The 13,119-nt window shown below is 45.9% G+C and overlaps 1 protein-coding gene across 7 annotated transcripts; it reads left to right on the top strand.

Moving 5' to 3' along the window:
* The first annotated feature begins 2,548 nt into the window (after nucleotides 1-2,548).
* Nucleotides 2,549-10,124, top strand: LOC115299173. Of its 7 annotated transcripts, none has more exons than XR_003912023.1 (5): nucleotides 2,549-2,782; nucleotides 3,827-3,906; nucleotides 4,406-4,537; nucleotides 8,988-9,090; nucleotides 9,724-10,124. XR_003912023.1 is itself a non-coding variant. In XM_029948511.1 (5 exons), exons 1-5 carry the CDS (start codon nucleotides 2,642-2,644, stop codon nucleotides 7,807-7,809), a joined length of 648 nt encoding a protein of 215 aa, XP_029804371.1. In that variant the 5' UTR covers nucleotides 2,549-2,641; the 3' UTR covers nucleotides 7,810-7,856. The 7 variants fall into 7 exon arrangements, 6 of the variants coding, with proteins under 6 accessions (XP_029804371.1, XP_029804370.1, XP_029804375.1 ...); XM_029948511.1 differs by lacking the exons at nucleotides 8,988-9,090; nucleotides 9,724-10,124 and adding exons at nucleotides 6,719-6,904; nucleotides 7,701-7,856; XM_029948510.1 differs by lacking the exons at nucleotides 8,988-9,090; nucleotides 9,724-10,124 and adding exons at nucleotides 6,719-6,904; nucleotides 7,679-7,856.
* Nucleotides 10,125-13,119: the final 2,995 nt, after the last annotated feature.

Below are 13,119 nucleotides of genomic sequence, written 5' to 3'. Positions count from 1 at the left end.
TTGGGTAACTTTCTAACAGAAATTTTGAAACTTGGAAGTGGGAGAAATACTGAAATTTCTGGAACTCTGCTTCTGTGTGCCTGGTTATCTTTTCCATTTGCCTAAGTCCCACTGTGAGGGACAGTCCAAATTTCTTGCGATCCCTAAATATTTATTGAGCTCCTATGGGGTGCCAGGGACTGTTCTAGGCTCTGGAAATACATCACTGAGCAGTACAGGAAAGCACCTGCTATCATGAAACTTGTACTCTGGTAGAAAGGGTCGGATTAATTAGGTCAATAGTGTGGCAGGTGGTGACAGGCACTGTCATTAAAAATAAAGTTCAGGAGTTAGAAAATGACTCACAGAATGGGGCCTATTTTATTTGCGAGAGAGGGTGCAAATGAGTGAGGGGCAGAGACAGACAAGGAGAGAGAGAATCCCATGAGGGGCGAAAAGAGAGAGAGACAGAGAAGCGGGGCTCACCAGAAACAGGACTCGTGCTCAACCAATGCGGGACTGAAACTCACAAACCGGGAGACCATGACCTGAGATGAAGTCAGGTGCCTAACCGACTGAACCACCCCAGTTCCCCTCCTTTTTAGGTTTATTTATTTATTTCAAGAGAGAGAGAGAGACAAAAAGAGAGAGAGAGAGCTAAGGAGGGGCAGAGAGAGGGAAAGAGAAAGAATCCCAAGCAGGCTCCACACTGCCGGCTCAGAGCCTGAGGTGGGGCTTGAACTCAATGCACCATGAGATCATGACCTGAGCCAAAATCTACACATGCTTAACTGATTCAACTACTCAGGCGCTGCCCACCTTTTTTTTTTCCTTTCTTTTTTAGTCCATTTATTTACTGAGAGAGAGAGAGCTGGGGAGAGGCAGAGAGGGGCAGAGAGAGGGAGAGAGAATCTTAAACAGGCTCCATCCGCATTGCCAGCATGGAGCCTGATGTAGGGCTTGAACTCACGCACCATGAGATCATGACCTGAGCCAAAATTTGAGTCTGACGCTTAACTGGCTGAGCCACCCAGGTGCCCTGGGGCCAATTTTTGAAAGGTTGACCAGAAAAAGCAGCTTTGCTGAGACACTTACATACAACAAGGGAACAAGTGAAGTTGATCAGCTCTGCAGGGAAAACGGTGTCCAGGCTCAGGGATCAGCGCATAGGCAGGGCTAAGAGCCAGGGGAGGGAGGTAGGAGGTGGGACTCGAGAGCCAGTCAGGGACCAGACTTCATAGTGCTCTGAAGGCCCAGAGATGATTGTTGCTGCTCTGGCCTCCAGCCTCGTTCAAACAAACAAACTGAGCAGCTATTTTAGTAAGTGCTCCAAGTGTGACTAGTATGACTGAGGAAATGAATTTTTCCATTTACTTAATTGTAATGAATTTAAATTTAAGAACTGCAGCAGTGGGAACTATTTTCCCATTAAACACAGCCTAAGTGTTTTGGTGGGACTGCATTCTTCATTTGCTGTCACGTCACATAAGCTAATGTGGTGCCGGAGGGTTCGCGTACTTGCAACTTTCTAAAATGTGGCTACTAGAAAATGTACGATTAAAGAAACATGTGGCTCACATAGTACTTGTGTTGGATGGTGCAAATCTAAACTGAAAGTGAAAGAGATGAGTCAGGGCAAAGTAGAAGGAGGAGCCTCCGGGCAGAGAGCCTACGTGTGCCAGAGCCCAGATGGCAGCGAGGGCTTGGCACCTTCGAGGAATTACGAGTAACTCACTGAGACAGGCCGTGAGATGCCAGCAAAGTGGTGGGGAGACAGGCAGGGAAGGTGAACAGCGGCCAGGGCCTGTAGGATTTGTGTACCACAGAATCTGAGCTCCATCTTGAGTGTAATAGGGAGCTATAGAAGGATCCGGGCACGGGAGCTACATGACCAGCTTGGAATTATTGAAAAGGTCACTCGGGCTATCATGTGAAAGATGGATTGAAGAGGGAAAGAAAGGATGAGAAAAGACCAGTTTGTGCCAGTTGCAAAAATCAGGCTGAAGACCAAGACAGGCACAGGGGAGGCAAAGAGAGATGTGGGCTAATGTGGGACATTAACAAGAGGTCAGGTTGGCTAGACTTTCCGTGGAGCGAGTTTGAGGGGCAAATGGCCACTGTCCTCAAAGCTGAGGGTCCAGTAGTCCAATAGTTGGTGGGAAGAAAACTTTTTTGGAATTGTACTTGGGGGATCTTAGTTTGTTTTTAATTAATGTGATTTCTGAACATCAGTATATTCCAAGCTGCCAGGCACACAGCTCAAGTATTTTCATTTCCTTTGATCAGCAGATGGCTGAGTGACAAGATTATACCTCTCAAAAATAGTCTTGGAAAGAGATGTGTATTTGAGGTGTTTCCCTCCTTTTCAGTGGCAAACAAGGAAGGGAAAAAATATTAAATATAGCAGAGTGCCACCTCTCTCCTTAGCAACCCAGGGACATATCCAGGTTTCATAGAGCTCAATATTTATATAGATTTTTTTTTGAGGGAGGGGATCTCTTTAAAGAAAAGAGGACTACATTGTGACCTCAGAATTGACCTCAGAATTGCAAATGAGGGGCCCTGGTGCTTAAGCTTCATGAGCACTGTGGTAGATCCAGCTCAGTATCAACAACTTTGGGAAGCCATGTTGTTCATCCATCAGACGTTTATCAAATATTGAATGTGTTATGGGCACCGAGCAGGGTGCTGGGGATATAAACAGACTGAGATGAGATGTAGACCCTGCCCTCAAGAAATCCACCCTTTAGTGGAGGAGAGAGTTAAACAGGTCATTGTGACCATGCATGCGGAAAAAGTAAAGGTAACAAGTCTGTCCACAGAGTATTGTGGGTACAGAGAAAAGAGGCACCTTAGATGAGAAAAGACTCACCTAAGGGAGGTGTGGTCTGGTGTCTTCCTGAAGGGCATGGGTAACATTTTCTGTCCCATGAAGCTGCAAAATTTGTCAACTAGAAGTAGAAGGGCCTTGAACAGCAAACTCAGTTCTTGCTAAAAGATTCACTACTGAGATGAACGGCTTATTAATAACTTGAGATCATCCCCCAAGGGAAAATGACAGCCTGTTATGAACTGAAACGTGTCCTCCCAAAATGTTTGTGTTGAAGCTCTAACCCTCAATTGTGACTATGTTTGGAGATAGGGTCTTTCTTTAAAGAGGTAATTAAGGTTTAATGAGATCAAAAGTGTGGGGCCCTGATCTGATAAGCCTGATGTCCTTATAAGGAAGAGATACCAACAAAAGGAAAAATAATTTTTTAAAGACTTTTTAATTTTTAAAAAATGTTTATTTATTTTTGAGAGAGTGCACAAGCGGGGGGGGGGGGGGGGCGCAGAGAGAGAGACAGAATCTGAAGCAGGCTCCAGGCTCTGAGCTGTCAGCACAGAACATGACACAGGGCTTGAACCCACGAACCGCGAGATCATGACCTGAGCCGAAGTCAGATGCTCAACCCACTGAGCCACCCAGGTGCCTCCAAGATAAACTAATTAAAAAAATGGGGCACCTGAGTGGCTCAATTGGTTGTGTCCAACTTTGGCTCAGGTCATGATCTCATGACCTCTGCATCGGGCTCTGTGCTGACAGCTCAGAGCCTGGAGCCTGTTTCAGATTCTGTGTCTCCCCTCTCCCGGCCTCTCCCCTGCTCATGCTCTGTCTCTCAAAAATAAACAAATGTTAAAAAAAATTTTTTTAAAAAGGAAAATAACAAAAAAAAGAGTAAGAATGTTAAAAAAGATTAAATAAACAAAATTTAAAAAAAAGATAGAGACAGCAAGTATATCTCTCTTTCTCTTTCTTTCTCTCTCCTCCTTAACCTCCTTTTTCCTTTCCCTCCTTCCCTGGCAGTCCAGAAAGAGAGGCCTCACCAGAAGCCAAATTTTCCTGTACCTTGTTCTTGAACATGTAGCCTCTGTAACTGGGAGAAAGTAAGTTTTTGGTTTGGAAGCTGCCCAGTCTCTGGGCAGAACTTTGTTATGGGAGCCTGAGTAGACAAGACAGACCTCTAGAACAATGTGTGGTCAGTTTCTCACTAGGCCGGGTCCCCGGGGTCCCTGGGCAAGAGAACCAGGAGAGGCAGGCCTTGCTGTGCTTTCCCCCATATTCCCAGGGAAATGCAAGAGCTGAGGTTGGTGCCCCTCAACTCCGGGGGCATTCTCTACTCCTTCTTCCTGATGTCTTAGCCCCTGTTGGGCTGTAGAATCATCCCCCAGGGGTCATGTTCATAGCTGGCAAACAACCTGTTCCTGGATTAAGGCAGTAGCCTAACATTGCCGAACAAGTCCTTGTGATGCTTAGAAATAGGGCAGGTTGACCACTGTCTAGGGTATAAGACCCCAGGCAGATCAAGTCCTGACTCTGAATCGTAAAATGAGGGGTGGGTTAAGTCTTCCCTAAGCTCCCAGGTTCTAAGCTATCTCTTTCCAGGGTTCACTTTCAAGGGACTTTGAGGCCTGATGTGTCCCGGGGTCCTGCAGAAAGAAATCCTTCTCTGAGAGGGGGATGTACTTCGGGCCAAGAGGCTACCCAGCAGTCTTCAAAGCAGCCTTGGACGCACAGGTGACTGTACTCCCTATTCAAAAGTCTTGGAGTCCCCTGCTTTTTGTACCTTTTGGAGCCACGAATGTATTTGGGGAGGTGGGAATTCAGAGGTCTCTCTGGAAGGCTCTGATTAGCAAAAAATATTAGAATCTTTTTCCAATTAGAGGAAGAGACTCTGTGATGCTTCTTCTACTGGGGAAAAAAAAAATAATGAAAGCCAAGCATAAAATGTCAAGGAGGAAAGTGCTGAGGGCTGTGTCCTGAGCATGTGATGTGGGGAAGCTTCTTAATTTCCCAGAGGACATGCCAACATTTGTTAACACAGCCTTCATTTTGGCATGGGGACTTAAATGCCCCATGAGCAAACAATGGTTACCCCGGCTCTTTCACTATGCCAGCATTGTGGCTGGTCTGTGTGGCAGGCCCTCCGGAGGCCGCGTGGAGGGAAGGACCATCTCATGCCCCTCACTCTTCTCTTATAGCCCTATAGTAGAGTGTGTTGGTATTGAAACTAAAACCATACTGAAGTTGAAAGGGACTCCAAGGTCAGATGAAGACCTACTGAGTTACAGCAGTTCACTTTTGGGCACTTCCCAAAATGGCTTTGAATTGTACATTTGTTCACATGCATCTGAACTCCCGATTGATTGTCAACTCGAAAAACTGTCTATTGCTTTTTTGTCTCTTCCTTGGTGCTTAGTATGTTCATTACTGAGTGATTGTTCTGGATACCAAATGTGTAGAAGTTTCCCATTGTGCTCCAATTCTTCAGCACCAACTAGGTGTCTGAGTCAGTTCTGATACCAACTCCTGGGGTTAGCATTGGACCCCACTGGTTAAGGGCACAACCCCCCCTCAAGTCTGCCTCGCTGCAAATACCAGCCACAAATGGGGTTCTCAGGCTTCCCAGGCTTGTGCTTAGCTAGCTGCAAGTTCAGAGGTTCCCACACCTCCCTCCCCCGGGTCCACAATTGTCAAGAACAACTCCTGGAAGTCAGGAAAGCACTTTGCTTACATTTATCACTTTGTTACAAAGGCTGAAACTCAGGAGCAGCCCAAAGGAAGAGACTCACAAGGCTAAGTGTGAGGTGTGGGGGTGGAGAGTGCATGGGACTTCCAAGGTCTCTGTGGACACACCACCCTCCCAACACAACAGCGTGCTCACCAACCTGGAAGTCCCCTGGGCCCCCTCGTCCAAGACTTTTTAGAGCCTATCTCCCAATTAGAGAAAGAGACTCCCCTCTCCCCGGAGGTCAGAGAGTAGGATTGAAACTTTGGTGTTTCTGGTGACCAACCTTCACCCTGAAGTTACCAAGAGGTCCTACCCTGTGTAGCTCAAACACACATGTGGTCAAAAGGGACTCTTTCTGAATAACCAAAGACATTCCGATCACTCAGCAAATTGCAAGGGTTGTAGGAATCTGAGACAAAGACTTGATATATTTTTTACTATACCACACTTGGGCACAGTAGGCTCTTACACATATCCATCGGTTGATTCCTTGACTAGCTTGGAACGAAAGAACATAATTACGGATGAAAGATAACAGAAGACCCTTGTTTTTGTGACAGTCCCATTCCACTTATAACCTTGAATGTGTTGAAAGAATAGATAACCTAGCGTTCCTTGTTTGTTGTCAAAAAGTTAAAATTTTTATTTAGGAGTTTCCCTAGGTTTAAGTAATTAAAAGGCTGCCCGACTATTCTTTACTCCCTGACCCCTTCATGGAAGCCTTGAGCGCTAACAGAATGACAAAACGCAGAGGCTGGACAGCAGGGTGCTCGGCACCTCTGCAGCAGAGAGGCCTGCCAGTGCCAGACGCAGGAGCTAGCCAGAAGCTGCATCTAAACGGGTCGCAAGAGTCAGTGAGCAGGAGATGCACCAGTACCAAGGAAGTGGCAGAGCAGGTCAGCAGGGCTATGCTGAGGCAATCAATTATGCAGCAGGATTTGGCTGCCTTTCAGAAGCTGCTTTCCCCACAGTCCAAGGTCTCTAGCGTCAGACAGTACGCAGGCCCTATTCTCTGCATGAAGGCCGACTCAGAGAGGACGTCCCGGGCCATCGCAACGCACCGCTGTTAGAGTTTCACGTGTGCTGTGAACTGAAACTGAGATTATCCAAGGAGGGGCTGTTTGGACCTGGGGAATTTCTGAGTTCCCTGCCGAGGAAGCTCAAGAGATTGTTTTGTGGATTCACAGAGCCCATGCTTCTAACGAGATTGGCGACGTGGAGACGTTCTGTGTGTCCTCTGGTTCAGTTCCCATCAGAGGACGGAGAGGGCTGCCTCCGATGATTTGCTCGTGGGCAGGAGGGAGTGGCCTGGGGGAAACTGAAGCTTCATTGGCCCATCGGTCCTTCTCAATCTGGAAATTGGGTTCTTCCATGTGAGGTCTTTTCCTTCCTCATCCTCTGTCTTAGCGGGGCACAGGTCAGGGAATAGCAGAGTGACTGACTATGGTTTGCCTGACACTGGAAATGTTCTGGACTCTCAGTGCTGAACTCAGGGGAGTCCTAGTCTCAGACAAACTGGGATGAGTTGGTCACCCTAGGAAATGGCCAGGACTGACCCGAAAAAATATAGTCCCAGATATGTGGTTGTGGAGTCGATTCAGAAGCTGGTTTTGTTTGGAAGGTGGCTGTATTATTCACTTGAATTTGGTGATAAATAATGATGTGAAGTGACACAAAAAATGGATCTCTGTGGTCATAGAGAGGATAAGCATATAGACCCTAGGACAGAAAATTATGCATGAAAATGTAAAGCTTATGAGACCAACACCCATGATTTCCATATCCCTATCACGTAATACAATGCATAGCTCATGGTAAATATCCAGCAAATCTTTGCTAAATAAATGAGTAAACAAATTCATGAGTAAACAAAAAATTACTATGGCTCTATCATCACCAGCTGTGTGACATTAATCAGTTAATGAACTGTTGAAGCCTCTGTTTCTTCATCTGTAAAATGGGGGTGATAATAACTAGTCACTTTATAGCTTTTATGATCTGAATCGTATCTTTCCAAAATGTATAGTTTGACATCTCAGCCCCTAGTACTTCAGAATGTAACCACATTTGGAGATAAGGTCTCTAAAGAGGTAATCAAGTTAAAATGAAGCCATTAGGGTGGGCCCTAATCCAATCTGATTTCTAAGAAGAGGAAATTTGAACACTCAGAGAGAGACCAGACACACACACAGAGGAAAGATGTATGAGAAGAGGGCCGTCTGCAAGCCAAGGAGCGAGGTCGCAGAAGAAACCAAATCTACTGACCCCTAGATCTTGAACTTCTGGTCTTGAGAACGGTGGGAAAATAAATTTCTCTTGTGTAAGCTGCTCAGACTGTGGCACTTTGTTATGGCAGCCTGGTAAAAACTAATGCAATAATAATTAAACAAAATAACACAAGAAGGTAGGTAGGTCATCTTGCACATGAATGCTCAGTAAATACCTCTTGTTCTTATTCTTACTGCTAAAAAAACATCTGCGCAGGACACTGGGAACGTATATAATATGTAGAAAAGTATACAAAAAGGATAAGTAGAATTATTGTCCACACAGGGCAGGGGAGGTCTTGGACCCTGCCTTGTGTACTGACCTCCATGCTGGGACCACAGGAGACTCTGGGGACAGTAAATGACTGTAGCCCAGAGCTTCTCAAACTTCAAGGTGCACATAAATCGCACCTGAGGATCTTGGCAAAAGGCAGATCTTGGCAAAAGGCAGTGTGCCTGGTGGGACCCGAGGGCTTACATTTCTAACAAGCTCCACGCTGGTTCCTGTGCTCCTGGTTAGAGGCCCACACCAGGCAACACTGAGCAGATACACTGCTTAGTCCCAGGGGGAGTTATAACCTATATGGATGCAACTTCCGCTCAGGGCATGATCTCCTGGTCCGTGAGTTCGAGCCCAAAGTTGAGCTCTGTACTCACACCCTGGAGCCTGGAGCCTGCTTTGGATTCCGTGTCTCCCTCCCTCTCTCTCTTCCCCTTCCCCACTCGCACTCTGTCTCTCTCTAGCAAAAACAAATAAACATTTAAAAAAATAAACTATCCGGAGGCACAAGACACTAAACAAAATATATCAAGTGGCTTAAAAATCCTCGTTAAATTGTATCCTGTATCTATACAATGATTCGAGTTCAGAGTACCCTTTAAGTAGACATATAATCCAGGGCCATCGAGGTAAGGTGCTCAAGTTGGTGATGTTATTTGGAGAATTCCAAATAGAAGGCACTTGATTCAGTAGGGGAAACGAAAGCATTCTCTATAGGAAAACCTCTCTGGGCTCATGCAACCCTTACTAGTCCAAGCTACATTGCATTCAGGTCTTTACTTCCCCATCCAAATAAGGACAGAAGTGGCATTTTGCTGCTCCTTTGAGGGGGTGAGGAGAGGAAGGTGTGGGTGTGTTTATGGCACTGTTTGCTACCAACCAACTAATGTTTGGTTTCCTTATCTGTAGAGAGTGTAATGGGTGCTGGTGCCAGCTTGGAGGCTCCCTGATCTCAATCAGACATGAAGGCCCTTAACAAAAGTTAGCAGGTGGACCCTCGGCCTGAGCTCTGGTGAGAGTCTTGTGTAGGAGGAAGAGGAGACTTGGCCTTGGGGGTCTAAATAACCTGAGATGAGCCCCTCTGATAGATGTCCCTCAGGGCTTGCTTCTCCTGGTGTGGCCGGAGCAGTCCCTTCCAATTACCTACCAGGCCCAGGTCAGATTTTCCTTGTCTCTGGAGACCCACAAGTGTCCCTGGGGCAAGCAGGTGTGGATCCAGCAACTCGGAAGCTCCTGTTTTTCGGGCTTCTCTAGAGTTGAATGTAAAAGAAGGGAGTTAAGGAGTAGTAGAAATCTCAGCCCCTGAAAATTCGGATGAACAAGGGAGTTCTATCAGGGTGTGCATCTGCAGGAATCCAGGTTTCTGGCAAAGTGAGTGGTCAAGATGACCCGAGGGTCATTTCTCCCCACATAGATTTTTGAGGACTTCATTCAAGCCCTCAGATCAAGTACATCATGGTGTTTAGATTAGGAGCTTGGTTTCTGAAAGCTTCCTCGCTGTGTTTTCAGGTTGCTTCACCTCATTAAAGTCTCCATTTCTCCAATTCACAAAATAACAGTATATACTTCCAAGTAAATCGTGCATTAAATGAGATAAAACATATGGTGTTTAGCTGTTGTTATAACTTGTCTCTTCATTGCACAGGTCTCCATGTCTCCCATTGTTGCCATGACATAATTGACAGTCCCATGAAGGCAGTGTGGGCTGTGGCTTGCGTCCATTCCCTCCTCGCATCCCGAAGTCTGCCACTGTGCTGCTCAAATGAAATTTAAATGAACCTCTCCTGTATGAAAGAAAAAAAAGACACAGTTTTTGCCCTTAGGGAATCCAGTCTCTTAGGAGACAGATGAATCCACAAAGAAGTATAATCAAGTATCGAAGGTGCCCTGACACATGTCTAAATGGTCAAAGAGAGACAAAGCGGATCATATTTACTCTCAGTTTGGAAGAGACAGGAAAGAGGTCAGGAGTCCTGGGTTGATGAACAGGAACTTCAGGGAGAGTGGTGTCTATGCATTCAGCTGCTAATAAATCGGTAATCTAGACTACTGGCTCTCTCTCCTTCACAAGTGCTGGTTCTGCCCCTGAAGTCTTGGCCTTGCAAGAGGCTAGGCTCCAGCAGAAGCCACGCCCACATCGAGTGATCTGGAACAAACTAATAATTTATGTTCACTGCACAAACCACTGCAACCACAACTATGTAATGGATCCTTTGCACTTTTTATCTTCAACCCGCACCAATCAAGAAAGAAAATCAAACTGGGTTGGCCTCTCAGGGACAAGCTTGTGCACCGGCATCTACTGCAGTCAGTAGAGGCTCTGAAGGCCAATCTTCTCTCTCTCTCTTTTTTAGAGAGGAGAGGAGGGGCAGAGAGAGGGGAAAGAGGCTCCAAATCAGGCTCCATGCTGACAGCAGTGAGCCCAACGCAAGGCCTAAACCCATGAACCTTGAGATCATGACCTGAGCTGAAGTTGGATGCTCAACCAACTGAGCCACCCATGTGTCCCCAGTTTCCTCTCTTTAACAACCATAAAAGAAGGTAGAGAGTGTCCCATAAGCCACATCAGAACTCCTAGAGAGGTTGATTGAGTGAAACTTGACAAGCATTCATTTGAACTACTATCATAGGCAAGAAGGAATGAAACCACTATTGAAATTACAGAACTGGAAACAATCTCATCTACCAGGCAAAATGAGTCCAGCACACAGATAAAATAAGGCTGAGAAGGGCACATGCTTAAAAAAAAAAAAAAAAAAAAAAAAAAAAAAAGCATTTCTCTGGTGTCCCAAAAGAAAAAAAATGGCACAAAGTAAACATATTTGAACTGATCTTTGAGAAACAAGAGTTTGATCGGCCATGTGTCCCAGAGTGTACGTCTTTGTGTGGCCTGTGTATGGGCACAGGATGGAAAGGAAGGGGTGTAGGGAAAGGTCAGTCACCAGGCAGAGGGAGAATCCTATGCAGAAACAGGCACCGGCCAAGCTTGTTCAGGGATCTGGAAGGAGTCCGGAGTGGCCAGAGTGTATCACGTAGGGGGAGTTGGAAGAGGATGAGGTGACATCACTCGATCAAGGCCAAATCACAGAGGACATTGTAAGCCATGCTGAGGGGGTTGGACCGTGAGGGCAATGAACTGTCAGTAGAGAGGAGTAGTATGATCAGATATGCCTGTCAGAGTGTTTTAGCAAAACTTTTTTCTTCAGCTGCAAAACTAATTTCTTTTTAATGGGAAAAAAATTAGAGAACACAAGAAAAAGATCACTTATAAGTATCACCATGCATATATAACTCTTAATGCTCTGGAGCGTGTCTTCCAGAAGAAAAATTCCAAGAAGGGGAACTAACATGTCCCTAGTACATGCAGAGCAGTTTACTGAGGTTATCTCATTTACTGTAATACTAAGGTTCCCTGTTCCACGTGGGCAACGGCCAGAGGGTTCTGGCCAGGGCAGAGGCGGGAGAGGAACTGACTCAGCCTTGCATGACTAGGTCACCTAAGACGAACATCTTTACGAAAGCATCCAGTATCAGCATTACCAGAGCCTACTGCTCACATGTTCCACTGAGCAGATGAGACGGAGCGTGGGAAGACGGGAAGAGAATCAACTTCAGGAAGAGGAGATAGGATAATAAGTTCTCTCTGAGATGTTTATGAGACACACACACATACACACACACACACACACACACACACACAGGCTTGGTACTCAGGAGAGAAAGCTGACCTGACACTGAATGTTTCAGAGTTAATGTTATCTTAGAATGAAAGACTTGAGAAAAGAAAAGACCAAGAACAGAGCCCTGGGGAATGACAGACCTTAAGGGGCAGAGCAAGGGAGACTCCAATAAGGTTTGTGACAGAGAGTCAAAAAAGAACCAGGAAAGAGGGGCACCTGGGTGGCTTAGTCGCTTAAGCATCTGACTTGGGCTCAGGTCATGACCTCACAGTTTGTGGGTCCGAGCCTCACAGGGGGCTCTGTGCTGACAGCTCAGAGCCTGGAGCCTGCTTCAGATTCTGTGTCTCCCTCTCTCTCTGCCCCTCCTTCCCTCATACTCTGTCTCTCTCAAAAATAAATAAATAAACATTAAAAAAAAAAGAACCAGGAAAGAAAGACATCCTGGAATTTATCAAGTGTCAGATGTCATAGAGGCCAAGCAAGAAGAGCTGTGGAGCCTTTTATCAGCAGGAGTATTGCCAGGGCACTTCATGAAGTGAGGTGAGGGGAGCCCGGCCACAGCAGGTGAAAGAGCAGATGCAAAGGGACAGAGAATGGGGGCTCTGCTGTGGGAGGGTTTGACTGTTAAAGGAGAGTGTTTGGGGTTTGAATCATTTGTTTTGAAAGACGGGAGAAAATGTATATCTATGAGAGAAAGGGGCCAGCAGAGGCTGAATACAGCCCCAAGAGAGAGGGGATGACCAAGGGACCAAAGATCTAGAGCAGTTTTTTCTCAACCAAGGGCAATCAACATCTGGAGAAGACATTTTGGGTTGTCACGTCTGGGTTGGGGAGTTGTTAGTAGCTTCTAGTGAGCGAGGGCCAGGGATGCTTCTCAACACCCTGTAATGCACAGACAGCCCCCCTCACCACAACAAAGAAGGGTGTGGTCCAATGTCAACAGTGTCAAAAAATCCTATTCTAAAGGAAAAACAAGGGGTGCCTGGGTGGCTCAGTCGGTTAAGTGTCTGACTTCTGCTTACGTCATGATCCCACAGTTCATGGGTTCAAGCTCCCAGTCAGACTCTATGCTGACAGCTCAGAGCCTGGAGCCTGCTTTGGATTCTGTGTCTCCTTCTTGCCCCTCCCCTGCTTGCACTCTGTCTCCAAAAATAAATAAAATGTTTTTAAAAATTAAAAAAATAAAGGAAAAACAAAACATATCAAGACACAAGTGATAGGATTAGTGGCCATCAGATATCATTAAATAAATATTTGTTTAACCGACTGAGCTGCCCAGGTGCCCCTAAATAAATATTTGTTGAATAAATAAATGAATTAAAAATTCTAGCTGAAAACCCCATAATTTAAGCATGGCATGA

Source organism: Suricata suricatta, chromosome 8 (assembly GCF_006229205.1).
Source record: "Suricata suricatta isolate VVHF042 chromosome 8, meerkat_22Aug2017_6uvM2_HiC, whole genome shotgun sequence".
Lineage (NCBI taxonomy): Eukaryota > Metazoa > Chordata > Mammalia > Carnivora > Herpestidae > Suricata > Suricata suricatta.
This window is presented reverse-complemented; position numbering and strand designations above follow the sequence as displayed.

Bases quoted from the DNA above. Each gene is read 5' to 3' on its own strand.
- LOC115299173 (XM_029948510.1), top strand. From the start codon at position 2,642: ATGTGTTATGGGCACCGAGCAGGGTGCTGGGGATATAAACAGACTGAG. The intron at 2,783-3,826 runs GTAACAAGTCTG...CTTCCCTGGCAG, and splicing joins TGCATGCGGAAAAAGTAAAG to TCCAGAAAGAGAGGCCTCAC. The intron at 6,905-7,678 runs GTGAGGTCTTTT...CTGATTTCTAAG, and splicing joins TGGAAATTGGGTTCTTCCAT to AAGAGGAAATTTGAACACTC.